At 41.2% G+C, this 22,299-nt stretch overlaps 1 protein-coding gene across 6 annotated transcripts in view; it reads left to right on the top strand.

Moving 5' to 3' along the window:
* The window catches only part of herc2 (HECT and RLD domain containing E3 ubiquitin protein ligase 2), a 133,342-nt gene that overhangs the window by 18,584 nt on the left and 92,459 nt on the right, over positions 1 to 22,299 (top strand). For 4 of the 6 annotated variants that reach the window (XM_042334464.1, XM_042334461.1, XM_042334463.1 and 1 more), the window contains exons 3-12: positions 3,007 to 3,124; positions 4,759 to 4,896; positions 10,075 to 10,294; positions 12,441 to 12,541; positions 12,668 to 12,824; positions 13,500 to 13,610; positions 16,689 to 16,854; positions 18,858 to 19,031; positions 19,765 to 19,953; positions 20,597 to 20,748. In XM_042334464.1, coding sequence (XP_042190398.1) covers positions 3,007 to 3,124; positions 4,759 to 4,896; positions 10,075 to 10,294; positions 12,441 to 12,541; positions 12,668 to 12,824; positions 13,500 to 13,610; positions 16,689 to 16,854; positions 18,858 to 19,031; positions 19,765 to 19,953; positions 20,597 to 20,748 — 1,526 coding nt within the window. The remainder of the gene's footprint in view (positions 1 to 3,006; positions 3,125 to 4,758; positions 4,897 to 10,074; positions 10,295 to 12,440; positions 12,542 to 12,667; positions 12,825 to 13,499; positions 13,611 to 16,688; positions 16,855 to 18,857; positions 19,032 to 19,764; positions 19,954 to 20,596; positions 20,749 to 22,299) is intronic. The other 2 variants (XM_042334465.1, XM_042334462.1) reach the window with 1 other exon arrangement.

The following is a 22,299-nucleotide window of genomic DNA, read 5'->3' as shown; positions in this document are numbered from 1 at the left end:
AGTCAGAATCTTACAGCATCATAGAATCTTACAGCAAAGAAGGAGGCTATTCAGCATACCGGGTCTTTGAAAGAGCTATCCACTGCCCCATTTTTCTTTTCAAGTATATATCCAATTCCCTTTTGAAAGTTATTATTCACTCTGTTTCCAACATCCTTTAATGCAGTGCATTCTAAATCATAACCACTCACTGCGTTACATTTTTTTTCTCCTCATCTCCCCTCTGGTTCTTTTGCCAATTATCTTAAATCTGTGTCCTTTGGTTACCGACCACCTGCCAGTAGGGACATTTTCTCTTATTTACTCTATCAAATTCCATCATAATTTTGAACACCTCTTTTAAATCTCCCCTTAACTTTCTCTGCTCTAATGATTTAAGAATTCTATTTTCCCCAGGTGCACAGTGTTGAGATGAATTGAAGAACTGTGAAGGAAATGTGTTGGAGCTGGATTATTCCAGGCAGGGCGAAACCTTGGGCAAGTTTCCTTACTTCACACGCCTAATAATAGTCCCTCCAAAACCAAAAACAATAATAAATTGGTCATTTCCCCCACGACTGTTTGTGGGACATTGCTGTGCGCAATTGGCTGCCGCGTTCGCCCACAAATATACAGTCAATTCACTTTATAGTGTGTTCTGTGAAGCGCTTTGGGACGTCCTCCCGACGTGAAAAGCGCTATATCAAATGCAAGGATTATTATTATCCTCCCTTCCAAAAAAAGGTTGCCCTGTGGTTTATTTCATTTAACACAAATTAAATAAGAGACCATCACACCATTTCTCAAGCAAGACTTGAATTGAAGAAGGTTCATTGTGGTGGAACTTTTATACTACCAGGAACAGCAGTAGCTCAACATAGCCTTATGTTGGTTTAACAGAAATGCCATCTCCATTCAGTTTTATCATGGCACATACCATTTGCCAGGCAGAGAGATTGAATTCCAAGCTTTGGGGCGTAGTAACTAAAGGCTTGCCTGCCAATGGTAGAGTAGAGAGGTCAGGAGACACGCAGAAGGCCCGATCGGGAAGAGCAAAGGTTGCAGGTAGAGGAGTTGTGAGCAGGTTGCAGAGATGGGAAGATATTTGGGCATGGAGCAATTTGTAGTTGAGTTTTGAATCTTGAAATTGACCTGTAATAGGGAGCCAATGGAGTCAGCCGTCATAATGGGGTATGATTGCCAGGCTACACTTCTGCATTCAGTGGGTATGAACGCAGAAAGACGACCAGCTCCATCAGCATTTCAGAAGCCTAATCGGTTGCCAAAATTCCCAACTTCTAGGTAATCTGGTTGCTGCTGAAGTCGCTTTGAGTGCTCATGTGCAGAGTGCAGAAAGTGACAGTGGTGGCTTGATGGCCGTAAAGTTGGCATTTTGGTTCCCATGCACTGGCTGAAGTTTTGAAGAGCCGATGGCACATGATTTTGGAGGTAAATAAATGTCAGGCTCCACATCTTAATTACTCTTTAAGGGAACACACTTTATTATGAAGAGCTTTATGGCGGGTTTCTATAGCACATAATTTCATTTGTCTGAGACAAATAGTGACTTTGCTGGAAACAGTGGAATGTGTTCCATTAATAGCTCCACTGATGCACAGGTGCATTCAGTATTTGAGACATTCCTTGTATCTAATCTAGGGTTAGAGTTAGGTAGAATGTTTCTTACATTTTGACTTAATAGCTGAAAGAACATGTTTTCATATTGCTTTTTATGTTGAAACATATGATCAGCAGAGTGGAGTGATTTTTTTTGTAGTCAAACTATTGAATGTTAACAGGGCAGTTATTCGGCAAGAGAGAAATAACTTTTTGGTGAGTCAGGTTTGCTCTTTTCGACTTTGCTCTTCAGCATGTTAATTTTGAAATTGACATTGATGACACTTTTGCATCAAGCTTGACACTTCGGTGTCGCTCTGTCAATATTAATAATAATAATCCTTGCATTTGATATAGCGCTTTTCAAGTCTTCTAGACATCTCAAAGCGCTTCACAGAATAGATTGTAAAGTGAATTGACTGTATATTTGTGGGTGAAACGCGGCAGCCAATTGTGCACAGCAGTGGCCCTCAAACAGTCGTGCATTGGAGTGACCAAATTGTTTTTTCTTGAGGGATTATTATCAGGTGTGTAGAGTAAGGAAACTTGCCCAAGGTTTCACCCTGCTGGGAATCGAATCCAGGTATCGCTTGCAAGGCTAGTGCTCTAACCCCTGAGCTACACAACTCCACAGTCCTGGTTACATCCAACACATTTGAGACTGGTTCCTCTAATCACTGGATATAAAGCACCTATTGAATGAATTAAGCAAAACCAAACCATTTTGTGTGAAGGGTGCTATATAAATGCAAGTTGTTATTGCTGTTAACCGATTTGCTTCCCCCTCCCCACTCCAACATTCCTGCCTCCGCTTGGCCAAACTCCGGCCTGCAGTTTGTCCCTCGACCCCTCCACTCCACCATTGGCAGCTGTGCTTTCAACCACTGTGCCCCAAAGCTCTGAAACTCCCTCAATCCCTCCGCCTTGCACCCACCCTCCCCACTTTCAAATCCCATCTAAAAACCTTCTTTTTCGATTATGCTTATGGTTACCTTCCCTCTCCCCCTGGCTCGGGGTCAGACTCTGCAACTGTCAAGCGCTCCGGGACTCTACCCCACATGGGCAATATTTAAATGCATGTTGTTGTTATTGTTGTTCACTGAAATGTTGTTGAGACATAAGCCGAGACCCTCTGCCTGTTCAGGTGGATATTAAAGATCCCATGACACTATTCAAAAAGAGAAAGGAGTTTCTCCTTGTATTCTGGCCAATTGTCCCCCAAATGAAAATGGTTATTCACTTCATGGAACATTGCTGTGTGCTGATTAGGTACCCCATTTTCTTACAAAACTCACCGTCTACTGTATATCCTGTGTAGCGCTTTGGGAAGTCCTCCAGACGTGAAAGACATTATGCCAAATGTAAGGATTCTTATCATGTATTGATGTTTTTTATTTGCCTTTGATTTAGCTTGCCTTTACTCGAGATGGACTCTGTGGACTATGGAATGAAATGGTCAAAGATGGAGAAATTGTTTACACAGGTCCTGAAACAATGCAAAATCTCAATGACTCGCTGACATCAAAAGGTACAATTCTATTTAAAATGCGTTTCACAAAATATTGTATGGTGTCTTTCTGTACGGTTGATGGAATTATTTTGAATCATCCAAACCTAGATGATTATCCTGATGCAGTTAAATAAAGTCTATAATGTCTTAAGAAATATACAACAGGCATGTTGTGCTTATTTTATAGTAGCTTTTAATTCCCCAAAGCATTTGTTTAAAGAGTGCTGTCCTAAACCTATTGTTGACTGATGATCGATCACATGGTATGCACTTTACGGAGGTACTGGGCACAATCAGTAGCAGGGATTCTGCTAGGACTCTCGCTTTCTTTCAGTTGGGTTTTAATATCTGCTCCTGGGAAGTTTCTCCATTGAATTGGACTTGTCTATAAACTGTGTCCAGCCATCATATTTGAGGAATGGCTGCTAGGATTGAGCAGAGAACTACTGGTGCCTGTTAATCTGTACTCCCCTCCCTTTAGGAATGAAAGGGAGAAAATTGGGATGAAAAAAAATGGGATTAAAACCTGAACTACACCATAGCAATTGAAATTGTCCTGATATTATAACAGTGCAATTTCACTAAAGAAAATCTGAGGTCAATGTCCAGCAAGTTGATCTGGGGTTTTATTTTGACCTCAGCGCTATTGGAGTACTTTAAGAGATGGTTGATGAACCAACTGATCCAATGTTCCTGCTTGCTCCCCATACCTTTTTCAACATCTACCTTATTCGTTTGAAAATATTTTATTTACTCTTGTCTATGCTGTGGTTAGTGGAAGAATTCCACATTTTAACCACCGTCTATGTGAACATTTTTTTCCCACTTTTTTTTACAAATTTAACTTTGTGCCCATTTATTGACGATCAGTGGAAATATCAGTATTAACCATAATAATCCTTCATAATCCTCAAAGTACTATACTGGATCAACCCTTAGCTTTCTCATTTAATTTCTAAAGAGCTACAAGCAGTTTGGGGCAAATTAATAATTTGCCCTTGATTTTTTTCTCTTCCTCCTTTCCCACTCTTCCTGCCCGCTCTACTTATACTTATGGAAAGTGCCTGGCTACTCTGCGCCACTGTAATGGCAGCCCTGAGATTGGGAACCCTAATGATGGGTGATTGAAGGTAAATTTCAACTGCTACAGGAACAAGAGAAAACCATTCACCCTATCAAGCCCATATCTCCATGTCCTGCATTGGCACTGAGCGCCGGCATTTCTCCTGTTTCTACTTTGCTTGATTCAGTCTATTCAAATTCAGCTTGTATAATAGTACATCGCTTATTCCAAAATAAAAGCTTGAATCAATGTGCCTTGGACCTTAGATTTTATGAAAGAGGGAGTTTCTCCTGGTCTCCAAGCCTGCCAAACAATCCTCCAGATAAAACTGGACAATTACTTTATTGCTATTTTGGACATATCCTAAGTATTCAGGAGGTTTTTTTGCCATCCCAATATATGCACAGATTGTTTGGCGCCTAAGAATTAATAATAAAATAATCCTTGCATTTAATATAACATCTTATCACGTCTTTGAGACGTTTTAAACCACTTCACAGAATATACTGTAAAAATTCTGTTGTATCCCATTCTTGTTCTATTTGGTGAACCAGGTATGATCTGTGGTGCTGTTATTCTTTTCTCCCAGATGATACCAGTGAATCGCAGACTAACACAAAAAAAGATGACCAGAATGATAAAGAGAAAAAGGATGAAGAAGAGATACCAGCATCCATTCATCGAGCCAAGCCAGTCATTGAATCATGGGTGTGGGGCAGACAGCCAGGTAATACAAGTCTGATGTTTCCAACTGAGTAGTAATATGTTCTGAATTATGATAGCATGGCTTGGTGCTGTAGCGTTTGTGCTTTTGTGTTGACATTCATTTTAAAGGGAAAAATTAAGTCTAATATACGAAATGTATTTGATTGAAATGTTACGGAGGAAAAAAGAACAAAATTATAGCTATAATTCTGCTATACTATTGTAATTGGAATCTTCCTCTCATTCCATGCCTTGAACTTCTTCCTGTGCAAATGTGTAATAGCAGATTTAACTCTTGATCCCATTGGGAGATAGATAATAATATAAAGATATCTGTACTTTTCAGTTTGGATTCCTTTGGAATGGCCGTAAGCTTGTTTATTTCTACTCATCTGTTTTGAGAAGTCATCATGCAGATATCTTTGGCTTAAAGGGGAAAATAAAATGATATCTTGGGATACAGTATATAGTTTAGGCCACAACATGTCAAGTGACTGCCAGAATGATGGGAGGCGAACTAGATGAACCTTCTTTTGCCAGCAAATTCTTATGTTATAATAAATAATAATAATCCTTGCATTTGATATTGCGCTTTTCACGTCTTCGAGACGTCTCAAAGTGCTTCACATAATATTACTGTAAAATGAATTGACTGTATATTTGTGGGTGAAATGCGACAGGCAATCGTGCACAGCAGTGTTCCACAAACAGTCGTGGATTGAGTGACCAAATTATTTGACCAGAATGCTAAAGAGAAAAAGGATGAAGAAGAGATACCAGCATCCTTTTTTTAAGGATTATTATCCCCAGAAAAGCGATCCGCCAATCGACTAACAACTAGGTTCCTACTTACTGCTACGTAAACAGAGGCATGTGGAGTAAGGAAACTTGCCCTACATTTCACCCTGCCGGGAATCAAACCCAGGTCTCTTGCTTGCAAGGCAAGTGCTCTAACCATTGAGTTACACATATTCTTGGGCTTCACTTATTGTTTTTTCTTTGCAGTTCAACTTATTGTTTTTGTAACCAGTTAATTTCCTGTTTTTCACTCATTTATACTAGACATCAGCACTTTACCAGGGATAATTTCCCCTTGAGTGCTTTCTCAGGTCTTCAGCTGTTTAACTCTCCAAATTCTTTCATCTCATTAGCTTTCAGTTCCTTCCATTTTGTTAGGTTTGTTTTTGTGATAGTTTGTAATGGTTTCCAAACTAATGGCTTGGTTTGAGAAATCTATGGCACAGCACAGTTGGATACATATACAAGTACTACAGTAAGTACTGTGAACTGTTTTGGGCATTCGACTTGAAAGATGTTATTATCCTACACCATGAACCCCCTACTCGGCCCGTCCCACAATCGCCCTCACCCTAAGGAACTCCATCCTACATTCCGTTCGCCTCGCTCCCTCCCTTGCCTCCTTCAAGGCGTGTCTCACAACCCTCCTCTTTAACCAAGCCTTTGGCCACTCTCCTATCCTCCCTGCCCTCCATGCTACGCGATCCCGACCCCTAGCTCAGGTCCAAATCCCTGTCTGTCCAGCGCCTTGGGACAGCCTCTCAATTGTTGCATTTGTTTTGGCGCCTTTCATGTCACGATATCTCAAAGCACTGGATATACTGTAAAGTGTTAGTGACTGTATATTTCTAGGCGATCGAGGCAGCATATTTGCGCACAGTTGTATCCCACAAACAGCCATGAGGGAATGACCAATTTTATTTGGGAGATTGTTGGCCATGACACTGGCGAAACTCCCTTCTCTTTTCGAATAGTACTAAGTCCACATGAATAAGCAGATGGGATCTTGGTTTAATGTCTCATCTGAAACACGATACCTCAAACAATGCAACCCCACCCCAGTTCTTCATTGCAATGTCATCCTAGATGGTGTGAGTTCAAAATCCTGATGTAGGGAGGGGGGGGGGGGGGGGAGGAGAGAAAGAGATTACCTTTTATTACACAGTTTTAATATGGAAGCGAGATTTCTGCAATTCTTTCATAATCTTAAATTATGAAACAATAGTCTTGAGTTTGAAATCATGTGAAATTTCCAGCCTTGGGTTTCTTACCTCAACCATTTTTATCACCATTGAAATCTATAATAATCCTTGCATTTGATATAGCGCTTTTCACGTCGGGAAGACGTCGCAAAGGGCTTCACAGAATACACTCTAAAGTGAATTGACTGTATATTTGTGGGCGAACGCGGCAGCCAATTGCACACAGCAATGTCCCACAAACAGTCGTAGATTGAAAATGACCAATTTTATTATTGTTTTATTTTTGGAGGGATTAATCTGTGACTATAGTACAGTTGGACGCTGTTATAACAATACGTTTGGGTTCATAAAACCAAGACTACTTTATGGGATGGTACTGCTCAGCACTGCCGTCAGGTTACACCCCTGACATTGCCGAGCTATGCTGCACTGAGGAAACCTGTTGATGAGCGACGATCGCTCTTGTGAGCATTTCCAACGATTGCTAGGATCTCACTGATTGCGGTAAGGCAGTCAATCGGTGCCCAAAGTATACTTCCGAGTCCATACACCCATGTTGTACAAGAACCTGTGATTTACCAAAGCGTAGTATAACTGGATTTCACTGTTAATACCGGTTTGCGCCTCAAATTAAGCCATCTACTTGAATCCCAATTGCCTTCTCTTCTTAGTGTCTTAATATCTTTTTCTGCATGTAGTTAGCTAATCCCTTTTTAAATGGACCCCTTGACAAATTATTCCATATTCTGTTAAACCCTCTGGAACAACACAACAACAACAAAATTACATTTATAGAGCGCCTTTCATGTCGGGATGACATCCCAAAAAACATCTTCCTAACTTATTTCATGCTCTTAGTTATACTTTTAAATTCATATCCTTGAATCATCTACCAGTGAAATAGGTTCCTCACCATTTATCCTCTCAAACTCTATCATTGCCTTTTTCCCCCCCTTTTGCTTGTTTTATTGATTGCAAAGATAAGCTGAAAAAATACTGAAAAGTCACATGTTACAAATGTCAGAGGGAAAAATAAACCAAGTGGAGTAGCTTCTTTTTTAAACACAGTTCCATGAGAGGCAGCTACTTGTAACTCATCGCGGTTTGTAGGACACTAAGGTGAGTTACTGGCAGGTCTGAACTGCGACCTTCTGATTTGGTCAGGAGCCAAAAGTCAACTGCAGGGTTGATCTAAATTACTGCATTTGCAAAGCCATGACGTGTTTAGTGTATGAAAATAATTGAGCGCTTGGAGACACAAAGTATAAGACCTACCAGGACATGTAAAGCAGCTGCTGAATATGTCGTTAGAGCGGTCACAAGACTGACCTGAGAGATCTGTTAAAAGAACATTGCCACGTGACTCTTCCCCATCGCAGCTGCCAGCATACCAGGACTGTATAAACTTGTGGAGAAAATCAAACTTAGTTAACATTTTACAAATTGTTGTGTAAAGCAATTGAAGTAAAATATCAGTTAATGTAAGTCATTAACATTTTCATTTAGCTCTGCTTTAAAAAGACGTAGGCCAACTAGTACAACGGCTTACTTTTTGGATTCTGTCATTTAGTATTTCTTTTTAAATTGACTTTTGATAAATCTGAAGGTGAAGATGAATTTATTTTCTTTTATGAGGTTTGCTGGTCAGGGAAAACAATATATTCTAAGGTAAACTATTTGCTCCAAACCATTAGCTACTTTAAATAACCTGTTTTGATCCAAAGTCGAAGAGTAGATGGGTATTAATTGTCATAAAAGTTTGTTCTTGGAAACAGTCTTTCTCGGAAGCCAGGGTTGTTTGGCTCAGATACCACTGATTGATTGCAGCATTGGTCAGCTCCATACTTGTCTGCATCAGGGTAATGATCAGGCAATGAGGCATTCATTGGACACAACTATAAAATAAAAAAAGCTCTAAACTTCTTAATCAATGATTTCATTTGTCCTCAAAATAATTTAACGTACGCTTTTGAAATTTATATTCAGAATCTTTTATATGTAGGTATTTTCACATGTTGGTGCTGTACTTACAAGGGAAATATTTATAAGTGTGTATATACTGTTCTGAAAACAATTTATATTTTTCCAAAATTAAGTTTCAAAGTTGTAACAATGCTTATATTCACGAACTAACTAAAACCGGTTGAAAAATCATGAAGCACAATGTGATGGCATTGACAACATGGAGAATACTAAATTGCCAGTGTTTTAGAAGTTGGAAAATGTGTTATTGGGTTAATTTTAGTGATCTGTGATACTGTATTTTGTATAATTTTAAAATAATATCACTGCTCTATAACTATCATATTTCACTTTTTCTTTCCCACCCAATATAAGTGAAAGGGGGTCTCACTTATACTGTAGTGTATCTTTATACAGTACGGTCGGGTTGGATTTTATTGTCAGCTACCAGTTGGGATCTATAAAATCCCAACCAACCTTTTTCACGACCGTGTGTGTGATGCACCCATCGTGTCTGGTAATGTCACTGCACATCTGCACAAATGGCCAGCCAGCCTCTGATACTTTAAAAAAAAGTCTGTCTGAATCGTTAGGTTGCTGCTGCTGTTGCTTTCCTGCATGCTGTGCATTAGTGCAGAAAGCCCCTAGCCTTGCAGTGTGCAATCAAACTTATTATTGCGAGTAATCATAATAATTTGTAATATTGTAATAATCAGAATTCACTCATTTGTTTTCTATTTACCTTGTCAATTCCATTTATTATTTAAATGCCTTTTTCAGATCAACCCTTAATCTCATTAGCTTTAAGGACCATAAACCAAGTTTATATTTAAGTTTACCCATTCATCGTAATATAAAAGGCAAGATATGTTGCAATATTCTAAAATAATATACATTTCTCTCATCCTTTATGTGAACAGATCCCTTTTTTCCTCTATGTTCTAGAATTAAAAAATATTCAAGAAATAATAAAATTTCAATCATTCAATCCATGACTGTTGGCAGCCGCGTTTCGCCCACAATACGTAGTCAACTTCACAGTGTATTCTATGGAGTGCTTTGAGATGGCTCAATAAGGTGCTACATCAAATGCAAGGATTATTATTTTAAAAATCTTACTAAAGAGGAGATGGATATGATCACGTTATGGCAACCACATTGATGTCGTCCTAAAGTTAAACTATTACACTCTTCGGGGAGTGAAATTAGACCTAACAGTTTTGGAATTTTAATTCTAGATGCGAATGAGTTAAAAGAATGTCTCCAAGTACTTGTGAAAGAACAGCAGGCGTTTGCTGCACAAGCTGCAACCACCACTCTCTCCGGAATAAGACTGAAGCAGAGACTTGCTGTCCTTGAACGGTACTTTATTGCCTTGAGCAGAAGTGTACTCCTGGAACATATCAATATCAAATGGAAGAGCAATAACGTTTCTATCTCTATGGCTGACAAGAAAAGGTATGTTTTAAAAGAATAACACAGATCTAATCTCAAATGTGTTCTTTGATTTAGTAAAGTAAGAAAATTGTGTAGATACCATGTGCTGTTTACCTGATGCTCCTCACTTCAGGCGCTGACAGCATCACCATCCATGGTTGCACACTCCACCTTGCTAAGCCAGTCCGGAACCTTGGGGTCTTGTTTGGCCCTTAATTATCCTTTCTACCCCACATCTGCGCCATGGCCGGCTCTGCCTTCCCCGCCTCCGCATTGACGCCCAGCTCTGACACTCTCACGCCGCAGGCCGCCGAAACCTCATACATGCCTTCATTACATCGAGGCTCGACTACGCAAACTCACTGCTTGTCGGCCTCCCCAACTCCTCCCTCCACAGGCTGCAGATCATCCAGAAATCTGCACCCCATGTCCTCCAGCACTAGGCTCCGCGATCCTATCACCCCCATCCTTGCCCAACTCCACTGGCTTCCCATCACACAGAGGATACAATTCAAGATCCTGGTCCTCACCTTCAAAGCCCTCAACGGTCTTTCTCCCCCCTACCTCTCCGACTTCCTAACCCCTACCACCTTGTTTGCTTCCTCCGCTCAGTGAGCTCCGGCCTGCTTCATGTCCCCCGAATTGCCCGCCCCACTATTGGTGGGTGGCCCTTCTGCCACTCTGCATCCATCCTCTGGAACTCCATCCCGCAGTCCCTCAGTCTCGCCCCCTCCCCTGCCACCTTCAAAACCCACTTCAAAACCCTTCTCTTCAACCGTGCTTTCGAACTCCCTGCTTCCCCCACTGCCCTCCCATCCCCTGATTCCCAGCTAGGGTCCATAACTCTGTCTGTCCAGTGCCCTGGGACGTCCTCCCGACATGAAAGGCGCTATACAAATGTAATTTTGTTGTTGTTGCTTCTCTGGGGGTTACTATGAGTCTCTGCTGAAGTGTTTTTTGCTCTCTGAAACTCAATGGGGATCGAAGAAAGAATATTCAAAAAATGGAACCCCACAATTGACACAATATTCATTTACATAGCACCCTTCACACGGGTAGCTCCTGGAGCGCTTCACAGTGGTGGAGTCTGACCCTGAGCAGGGGGAAAGGAGAAGTGACCATAAGCACGATTAAAAAGGAAGGTCTTTAGGCAGGATTTGAAGATGCGGAGGGAGAGGGCAAGGTGGAGGGATCGAAGAAGAGCATTTCAGAGTTTCAGGGCGTAGTGGGCTGAAGGCACGGCCACCAATGTTGGAGCAGAGGCTGGAGCCAGCCGAGTGGAAGCAGCGAGTGGTGGAGTGGGTGGTAATCAGGTTGGATAGGTAGGGAGGTATGAGGGAATTAAGCAATTTGAAAACGAGTGAGAGGACCTTGAAGTCGATCCGTTTGGTAATTGGAGCCAGTGGATCTTGGCAAGGACTGGTGTGATGGGGGTATGGAGTTTCATGCTGGTGAGTATCCGGGCAGCAGAATTTTGAATTAATTTGATTTTGTGTATGGTGGAGCTGGGGAGACCAGTGAGGAGGGCATCAGCATAGTCCAGCTGGGAAGTGTCGAAGGCATGGATAAGGGTTTCAGCTGCATTGGTTGTGAGGTATGGACGGAGGCAAGTAATGTGACAGAGGTGGAAAAAAGCGATTCTTGTCAGTGAACGGATGTGGGGGAGAAAGGAAGCTGCGGATCGATGGTCTACAACCTGATGAAAACCTGATGCTTAAGTTGCGCGCCTTTTTGGAGAGTCTAAGGGAGAACCCGGGGAGGTTGAGGAGTTCAGACCTGCAGGAGAGAAGACTTTGATGGGAGCCAAAGAATCTGGCTTCTGTCTTGCCAACAATCAGCTGCAGGAAACTTGCCCAAGGAAAATTGAAAAATTGTCCTACACTGTATAATCCTGATGTTCAGCTTTTTGCCTTGTAACGTTCAAAAAAAAAATGTAAGCGTCTTATCCAATCCCTTTTAAAAGAGATGTTGAACTCTGGCTCAATAATGGAAAGCAACAGCTGAATCAGGAAATTAAAATCTTTAAAGTTTAATAATGTTTATATAATTTATAATTCTATATTTTATAATTATATTTGTGTTCAAAGATATTTATCCGGTTTGTTTTGATCCCTAATGAATCGGCGTTTATCTAGCACTGGCATTTCTTAACCTATGTGTATTTCAGTTCTAGGCCTGTTGGGAAAGGTGTTGAAGGACTTGCCAGAGTTGGATCCAGAGCAGCACTTTCTTTTGCCTTTGCGTTCCTTCGCAGAGCTTGGAGGTCGGGTAAGATACCATGCACTGTGAAGCGTTTTTAAGCATATATAATTTTAGTACTGAACACGTGATGGTTTCACCTGTGTGTGTGTGTGTGTTCTGTGGATACATTTTTGTCTATCTGTTGGTCTGAAGGTGAAGATGCAGACTTGTGCAGTGAATTGCTACAAGAATCTCTCGATGCCCTTCGAGCTCTCCCGGAGGCGTCGTTGTTTGATGAAGGCACAGTATCCAGCGTGTGGCTTGAAGTTGTGGAGAGAGCAACAAAATTTCTCAGGTCTGTTGTTACAGGGTAAGTGGGTATTAGGAGGCCAAATTATGTTTGAAGTATTGTGGTACTTCTGGAGTGGCTCTATATCACATCGGAGCCAGTGCTTGGCAACGGAATATTGGAATTGAGGCAGCCCTCTGTGGCGGTCTCGATAGTCCATTCCTGAGCCAGGCGGGTCCACAGGATTCCAGGGCACTGCTGATGACCACACTGCCAGCCTGGCTCATCAGCAGGGCCTGGAAGGGTAGACCAGTCATTGGGGACAGGGAGTCCTCTCACTCTGCTCCTGTTAACCCTGTAAACCAGAGCCCTAACGGATAGGGTGGTCCTAGCTGGACAAGCAGTGGGAAAGCTTTCCAGACAGGATATCAATGGCAAGCTGTGTGCTTTTGGTTGGTTAGACTTCAACAGTTACCCCGCCTTGGCTCTTGCCAAGTTGCACCTGGTACTTTCCGGAGTTATGTAAGCAGGATGAATTCCTCCAGGGAGAGAGTGCACATTCCATTCCAACAATCTATCCCTGGAATTTCCATGTGTAGGTGGATGCATTGGAAATCTCAGTTTGGTTTGGATACTCTTTAAGCATGATGATATGGGTTTCAGCATATATCAGACACCCGACTGACCAAAAAAAAGGAGTGGAAAAGACACGGCAATCTCTGGTAGCTGATGACCGTTTGAAATTGTATTTTGCAGTGATCTTCACGGTGCATCAAGCTCGAAGGGGCCAGGGAACATTCCACTGCAAGACCAGCATTTAGCTCTTGCAATACTACTGGAACTGGCTGTGCAAAGGGGAACACTTAGGTAAGCAATACAGAGCGGCGGACGCACTAATTGTGCTACACAAAATCTTGCAGCCAAACTGTTTTATGTCCAAGTGAGCGAATAATGGAAGGGGATGGAAGATACTAAATCACACAAGGTCCAAGCTAAAAGGCTCACAAAACCTGGTGTGGGTTACAGTTCTCGATGGTCTACAACTGCATCTATGTAAGGAGGAGCTGGGGAATCCAGCCAGCGGAGTGTTGGAATAACTGAGCTGCTGGCTGGCTTAATTCTTGGTATTCAACTATATGGGGAAAGGGTCTTGGCGATTGATCTGTCCATAACATTTTGCCTAGTATTGGCAAAATAATGCAGAAGCAATTAAAACTATCCCTCTTTTTATTACACCAAATATTACCCATAGGCATGCTTTTAATGCCATCTGTGTGGTCTTGGGGGTTTGTTTGTATTTAATCCCTTTGATAATTTTATTGCATTGCAATCATTCCTGATTATTCTGTATTAAATCAAACTTCATACGTCTTGGTGTCATTTTCCTTTGTGAAAAATTGTTTACTTGGAAGCCTTGTGTAATTTCTTGTGCATCCCACTGATACATCATCAGTGGTTAGAGCACTCGCTTTGCAAGCGAGAGACCTGAGCTCAATTCCAGGCAGAGGGCGAAACCTTGGACAAGTTTCCTTACTCCACACAGAGCCTAATAATAATCCCTCCAAAAACAATAATAAATTGGTCATTTTCAATCCATGACTGTTTGTGAGACATTGCAGTGTTCCCAGCGACTTCTGTTTTTGTTTCAGATTTCCAGCATCTGCAGTATTTTGTCAACAACATTACATTTGTAAAGCTGGTCTTATGCCTATAAAGCATTGGTTATTAATGGAACCCGGCTTCTAGTTTACTACTTGGAACAAATGCACAACTTGCATTTATATAGCGCCCTTCACGCAGGGTAGCGTCCCAGAGCGCTTGACAGTGGCAGAGCACGATGCCGAGCCAGAGGTAGGGGGATATGACTGTAGGCACGGTCAAAGAGGAAGATCTTCAGGCGCAACCTGAAGATGGGAAAGGAGGAGAAAGAATGTTCCAGAGTTTTGGGATGTAGTGGTTGAAAGCACGGAAGCCAATGATGGAATGGGGATCACTACATACAGTTGTGATCCATATGGAGGAGCAATCAAAGATTACTTTGAAGTAAATAACAGTGGCATTTAAATCGCTATAATTTGTAGTTGTATGACATTTAGAACTTGATTGTTTTGTTCCTGTTTGTCCTTTTCATGATATTTGAGAGAGGGTGGAGCATTGGCTCAAGAGTGGGCAACAATCCATGCCACATTTAGCTGTTCACCAGAAGGTGTGCCACAGAAACTTATTAAAGAGTCTTCTGATCCTGGGGTGGGGGGGGGTTACAAAGCTTTGCAACAAGGCTGCTCAACAGAACAGATAGTGCTTCAAAATAGGGTTCTTAAATTATATACGATAAACTCCTAACAACAAGACCTTGGCTTAACTTGTCACTACCACTAACGTAGCTATGCTATCATTATCCTGGTTGCTTCCATGCACTCCGGATAACACAACTCATCACATTCTAGAAATTCTTGCGGATACTTTGGATAACTAGTCCTATAAGATGGCGTCCTGCATCACAGAGGCCTCAACTTTATCCGGTGACTGGTGTGGATGATCGGTGGAGGTTGGGTGTGGATGATCATGGAGTCCTGTAGCTCAGTGGTTAGAGCACTCGCTTTGCAAGTGAGAGACCTGAGTTCAATTCCAGGCAGAGGGCGAAACCTTGGGCAAGTTTCCTTACCCCACACAGAGCCTAATAATAATCCCTCCAAAACCAAAAACAATAATAAATTGGTCATTTTCAATCTACGACTGTTTTTGGGACATTGCTGGGCTCAGTTGGCTGCTGCGTTCGCCCACAAATATACAGTCAATTCACTTTACAGTGTGTTCTGTGAAGCGCTTTGGGACGTCCTCCCGACATGAAAAGCGCTATATCAAATGCAAGGATTATTATTACTATCATGGTTTATTGGAGGGCCATGCCTTGGCTTCCCACCCTATCCTGTCACAGTTAGGCCTGGAGGATATATGCCTGATTGGCCACTCTGGATAACAAGTTGCTGAGCCCCTTTTTATGGGAATGACAAGTTATCAGAACGTTACTGTATTTTATTCTGGGAAAAGGAGGAAGTGATGACAGTGAATATGACTATCAAGCAACTTTTTTTGATGAAAGTGACCATGTACCATGATGCTCACCCTCACCTACAAGGCCATTCACGGCCTCGCTCCCTCCTACCTCTCCGACCTACTATCCCCCTACCTACCTGCCCGTACCCTCCGTTCCTCTGGCTCCGGTCTGCTCCACATCCCCCGCCCCAACCGCCCTACCATCGGTGGTCGGGCCTTCAGCCTCTCAGCCCCGAGGCTCTGGAACTCCATCCCCCAGTGCCTTCGCCGCCTCCTCCCTCTCCTCCTTCAAGGCCGGTCTCAAGACCTTTCTCTTTGACCGAGCCTTCAGCTCCCCTCTCGACTCTCTACCCCCTCCTCGCTCCCTCCCTTCCCTCCCCTCACCCTGACCATTTCCCCCCCGCTCGGGTCCTGACCTAACTACAGCGCCTTGGGACGTCCTCCCGACGTGAAAGGCGCTCAATAAATGGAATCTTCTTGTTGTTGTTGATGTCGTCGTCGTCTGATTGATCTGTTCATTAGATTGTTTCTCCACCTTTTCTCTGCACCACTTACCGAGTATTTATGTATTTGCATTTAAACATCCCAGTGATTGCACCTCTCTCACTTTGTGAAGCAGTGTATTCCATATTCTTCGAACCCTGTGTGAAGATGGCTTTTTGGTCTCACTTCTAATCACCTGAGCTTGAATTTTAAGATGGGGCCCCCAGGTTTTATGGTTTCTCTAATGGTGGGAATGTAATCCCCAGCTCGGGTCCAAATCCCTGACTGTCCAGCGTCTTGGGACGTCCTCCTGATGTGAAACACCCTTTACAAATGTAATCTGTTGTTGTTGTAAAAGGGGAAGCTTATCCAGAGTTCCTGATATAGTTTTTTTTCCTTTTCTAGCCAAATGTTATCTGCTGTTTTACTACTGCTGCAGCTTTGGGAAAATGGAACAAGGGAAACGGACAATGAAAGATCATCACAAGGCACCAGTGCCCCACTGTTGCCTCTTCTGCAAAGATTTCAGAGCATACACTGCAATAAAGACTTGCCTACTGAAGATGAAGAGGTACAGATAGATTTGTGAAAGCACTTTCGTACAATGTGTTTCAGATACTTTGTGTTCTGCTGAAATATGCAAAGACTAAACGGGTGGAAAAACACATTATGTAATTTGTTAAAATGAATGAGTTCCAATACCCCGCCATTCAATTTATCTTGGGTGTGTTTGATTTTAAATCAGTTAATTACATTTTTTATAAATTTAGTCAATTTTGTATGTCAATTTTTCACCCAAAGTTTGGTATGAAATTGTAACTATTTGAAAATAACGAATATCAATGTATATAAATTGAGGAGGATCTGAATAGACTGGGAAATGAAGTAATGGATGCAGTTTAAATGTGGGAATAATGTATAGTTATAACATTTGGCAGAAATCCAGAAAAAGAACTAGGTTGGTTGTCCACTAAAATAATTTAAAATAATAGGTTCAGTGAGATGCATTGAGGTTATCTTGTGTCAAATTATATGGTTAGGCTGGATGGACCTGAAGCATAATCTTCCCTGATATTGTTACTGTGTTAGTTCGTTGAACATAATTGTAAGTACCAGAATCTGGTGGATGGATTAATGAATGTGACGGTTGACTGGTTTTATGACCTTTGGAGTTGAAAGCAGGGGATAATGTTTTGTGGAGTGACCTGATTAGTTTGTTTGAAACTCACAATAGGAGAAGGTTTGGATTTACATTTTTAAGTCCTTTTATTTACATGGAGGCATTTAAAATTATGAATGCTTGAGAAATGTTAGACATTTCAGTTGTGTAAAAGTGCATGAGAAAAAGTTGCCCGAGATTCAAAATACGCCCGCAAAAACAATTTTACAGGAGATTTTGTTTTAATAAAAGGCATGCTAGCCATGTAGACCAAACTATCAGCCCACACTAAAATCAAATTTGTATAGAGCCTTTTGAGTCGGGAGAACATCCCAAGGACAGATGGTTGAACAAGAAACTCTGAAGGGTTTTAGAAAAAAATGAGGTGTAATAATAATCTTTGCATTTGATGTATGCCTGGACATTGAAAGGATTCAAGATTAGGTTACTATTACTGACGTCCAACTCCAACAGTTAGAAACAACAACAAATTGCATTTATACTTGTATATTGTGAACGCTTAAGAAAAATGGAAAAAGTGACAATTTTTATAAAACGATATATCAAAACTGGTGATGTGTGACCACATTTTATTTGTTTTTTTCTAAAAGCAATGAATGTAATCTGTATCAAGTTTTTACTTCTGGAACCTGTTTATTTCAGTGCGGGGATAGAGTGGCGGTGAAATGTTTACAAATCAATCTGCTGTTGATTAAGAATAATTTATTACAAAAACTGCTTGTGGCCACTGTCTCTGCTTTGAAAAGTTAGTGAGTGATATGATAGGCAAGGAGACAAAATAGCAACCTTCAAAACGTTTAAAAAAAACTGGATTAATTCAAAAAATAGTAGTTCCTCATTATAGCGCTAACATAGCCAGAAAAATGTGTTTTCCTGAGGGGAAATTCTGAATAATGTTCCTTGATCCGCCACTGTAAATGCAATAATGTTGAAACTTTCCCTCTATCGCCATATATTGTTTTTCACAAATAATGAGCACTTCTTTGCTTCCAGTATTACTTTCTGAGTCAGAATGTTGTGTGTACAAGCACTACTCTGTGAGATTGGGGAAGCTATATAATAAAAATACTGATAATAATAATCCTTGCATTTGATTTAGCACTTTATCACGTTACATATTGTAAAGTTGATTGTGTTTTGTGGGCGAAACATGGCAATTATTATAGATGATGCTGTCCTTTTGGATAAGACACTAAACTGAGATTAGGATTTCTGCGTATTCTTTGGGTGGAAGTTAAAATTCCCATGACATTTCTTCTGGTGATCTTTTGTGCTGTGCACAAAATTGTTAATGCATTTGCCTGCAAAAGTCACAATGACTGACAGTTATGAGATGTTATGAGGTGCTATATAAAAAATATTTTTTAATTTCTGATTTTCTCATTTTTTTCCAGATACTGGTGAACCCTTTGAGTCCCAATGAATGTTTTTTAAGGTACCTCACTCTACCCCAAGATAATGACTTGGCTATAGATCTTCGGCAGACGGCGGTTGTGATTATGGCTCATCTGGATCGTTTGGCAGTTCCCTGCATGCCACCACAGTGTAGTTGTCCTACCTCTCATAAGGTAATGACAACAACTTGCATTTATATAGTTTCCTTTACGCGGTAGCATCTCGGAGCCTGACGTTGAGCCCGGGGGAGGGCAATCTCTCAGTACTTGGAGATCTCAATTGTAACTGTTTGGAAATAGAAATATCACATTAGTGCAGTTGTAGTTTTCTTAAGTATTTTCTTGGTGCAGAAAAACTTAAACTTTATCTGACATCTAATCATCCTCCTTGTTTGGTGGAAAGTGCAAAATGTTCCGGAGAGTTTAAATCATTTCCTGTTAGACCTCTTTTGTTTGGTGAACTCGAAATCCACTGTAACCATAAAAACTGTAATGAACCATATAAATGTTAAGGATCCTTAAAGCTTTTTAAAGGTGTTAAATTCTTGAAGGAATAATAAATTTTGCCAGGTTTTATCTGGTTTTAGGTTTTATTTTTTATTTAGGTTTCAAGGCTGAGACTGATAGATTTTTAAAAAAATAGAGGGATTAGGGGATATGGGGATAGGGCAGGTAATTAGAGTTAGGTCAGAAAATCAGCCATGATCTTATCGAATGGCGGGGCACAGGCTCGAGGGGCCGAATGGCTTATTCCTGCTCCTAATTCCTATGTTCTTATTTCCTTTAATCCTCTTTGTCAACTGGCTTAATCCAATTCCTCTAACTGGAATGGTTATATAAATGTAAATATTGAATATTATCAAGAATATAGGTGTACACTAATGTCAAATTTGTCAAATTTTGATAGGGATCCATGCAGGAAGTCCTTGGCTGGGGACTGATTGGTTGGAGAAGTCAGTCAACAGTGATTTGTCCCATCCAGTGTGAAGCTATTGCTAATCTTGGAGTTGTACAGATAGCCTGTGCTGAAAAATACTTCATTGTTCTATCAAGAAATGGAAGGGTTTACATGCAAGCATACAGCAGTGATACACTGGTAAGTGCTATTTTATTTTTTCCTGCTTAATCTCAACTGTACTACATTAATACTTTGTGGGTTAGTGTAATATCACATTTAAACTCCTGAAACTGAAAAGAATTTTTAAAAGAATTGTAAAATGATCACAGTTAAAGGAATTCAGGTACAATATGTCTATTTGAAATGGGTTTGACAAAAGCATTTGCTTCCTGGAGTTGCAAATATCTTGCTGGTAACTAAAATGCCACATTTTGGGATCTCTGCTCTGGGGTTGTATGGCATTGGAATGGTGTTCCAAAATGAATCAGTTGAACGTGACACAGTTGTCACAGAAGTAGGTTGCATGAGTTAAGTTAAGTCTGAAGTCCTTCCTCTTCAACCGTGTCTACGGTCACTTCCCCCTGGCTCGGCACCATGCTCCGCCACCATCAAGCACTCTAGGACCCTGTGTGAAGGGCGCAGTGTAAAAGAAGTTATTGTTGAGTTGTATTTTATATCCCAGAGCATCAGTTGCAATATAATTCCTAACCCACTTGATAGTCCAATTTCTTCTTACTGTGTTCACATTATTTTCTTCCCAATTTAAATATCAGCGGCTGTATTTGATGTGCATGTTCCTGCTTCTGAAGTGCCTGTTGCTGATTTTTCTGTATTTACACAGGCCCCTCAGATGGTGCAAGGCCTTGCATCAAGGAACATTGTGCAGCTTGCCTCCCACCCCGATGGCCAGCATTACGTGGCGTTGTCAGCAGCTGGGGAGGTTTTCTCATGGGGCTGTGGTGATGGTGGAAGACTAGGCCATGGAGACACTGTGTATGTATTGAAAAAAACCTTATAATGTACTGTAATAGAATGCAACTGCAGGAAAGAGCTGAATAAATAGCCTTGTTGAAGAAACATAAGATTTGCTAGACAAAAGAAGACCAAGGTCCATCCAGTTCGCCTTCTACCATTATGGCAGTCGCATGCACATATCATGTCCCCAACTATGTACTGTATCCCAAGATGCTATTTCCTAAAAAAATCTCATTTACTTTGAAAGAATCAACACTGTTTGCTTCCACCGTCTCCTAGGGGAGCCTGTTCCATAAATTTACTACCTGTTCACCCAAATAGTGTTTCCGCAGATTTGTTTTGAATTTACCCCCCTTCAATCACAGGCCATGTCCTCTGGTTCTACTGTTCCTTAGAAGGAAATAAAACTTCCTTGAAATGCAATCATTTCAGATCTCTTTACCCCAGACAACATAGTAATTACTATGCAATTCTGATTGAACGTCTAACCATGAACTGTTAGAGTGCTAATTGTGTGCAGCTGGATACACAACAGCGTATATTTTTCTCCTCGAAATTATCTATTTGTCTAGTTCCCTCAACCCATTCTGCAACTAGGGACAGAATTAAATGTTCCTGTATAAGATCCTGCTTGTTAATGTGCCTGAATTATAATCCTTGCATTTGATATCGTGCCTTATGTCAAAGCATCTCATAGGATTTACTGTAAAATGTACTAACTGCATATTTGTAGGTGAACGTGGCAGACAGTTTGTGCACAATAATGATTCACAAACAGCCATGATTTGAGTGACCAATCCTGTGTGGAAGACTCTTGACCAGGACACGAGGAGAAACTCCCTTCTCTTTCCAATAAGAACATAAGAACATAAGAATTAGGAGCAGGAGTAGGCCACTCGGCCCTCGAGCCTGCCCCGCCATTTGATAAGATCATGGCTGATCTTCTGACCTAACTCTAATTACCTGCCCTATCCCCATATCCCCTAATCCCTCTGTTTTTTAAAAATCTATCAGTCTCAGCCTTGAAGATGTTCAATGACTGAGCATCTACAGCCTTCTGGGGGAGTGAATTCCATAAATTCACTGCCCTCTGAGTGAAGAAATGTTTCCTCAACTCTGTTCTAAAAGGCTGACCCTTAATTTTAAGACTGTGACCCCTGGTTATAGATTCTCCCACCGGGGAAACAATCCCCCAGTGTCTACTTTATCAGCCCTTTAAGAATCTCATATGTTTCAATAAGATCTTCTCTAATTCTTCTGAACTCTATAGAGAATACAGCCCTAGTTTATTCAGCCTATCCTCATAGGTCCCCTCATCCCAGGCACTAACCGAGTGAATCTACGCTGCACTCTAGGGCAAGTATGTCCTTTTTTAAATAATGAGACCAAAACTGCACACAATACTCTCGGTGCGGTTTCACGAAGGCCCTATACAGTTGCAGCAAGACTTCCCTACTCTTGTACTCTAAACCTTTTGCAATGAACGCTAACATGCCGTTCGCCTTCTTAATTGCTGCTGCACCTGCAAACTAACTCTTTGAGACTGGTGTACAAGGACACCCAAATCCC

This window comes from Callorhinchus milii, unplaced genomic scaffold, assembly GCF_018977255.1.
Source record: "Callorhinchus milii isolate IMCB2004 unplaced genomic scaffold, IMCB_Cmil_1.0 Scaffold4, whole genome shotgun sequence".
Lineage (NCBI taxonomy): Eukaryota > Metazoa > Chordata > Chondrichthyes > Chimaeriformes > Callorhinchidae > Callorhinchus > Callorhinchus milii.
This window is presented reverse-complemented; position numbering and strand designations above follow the sequence as displayed.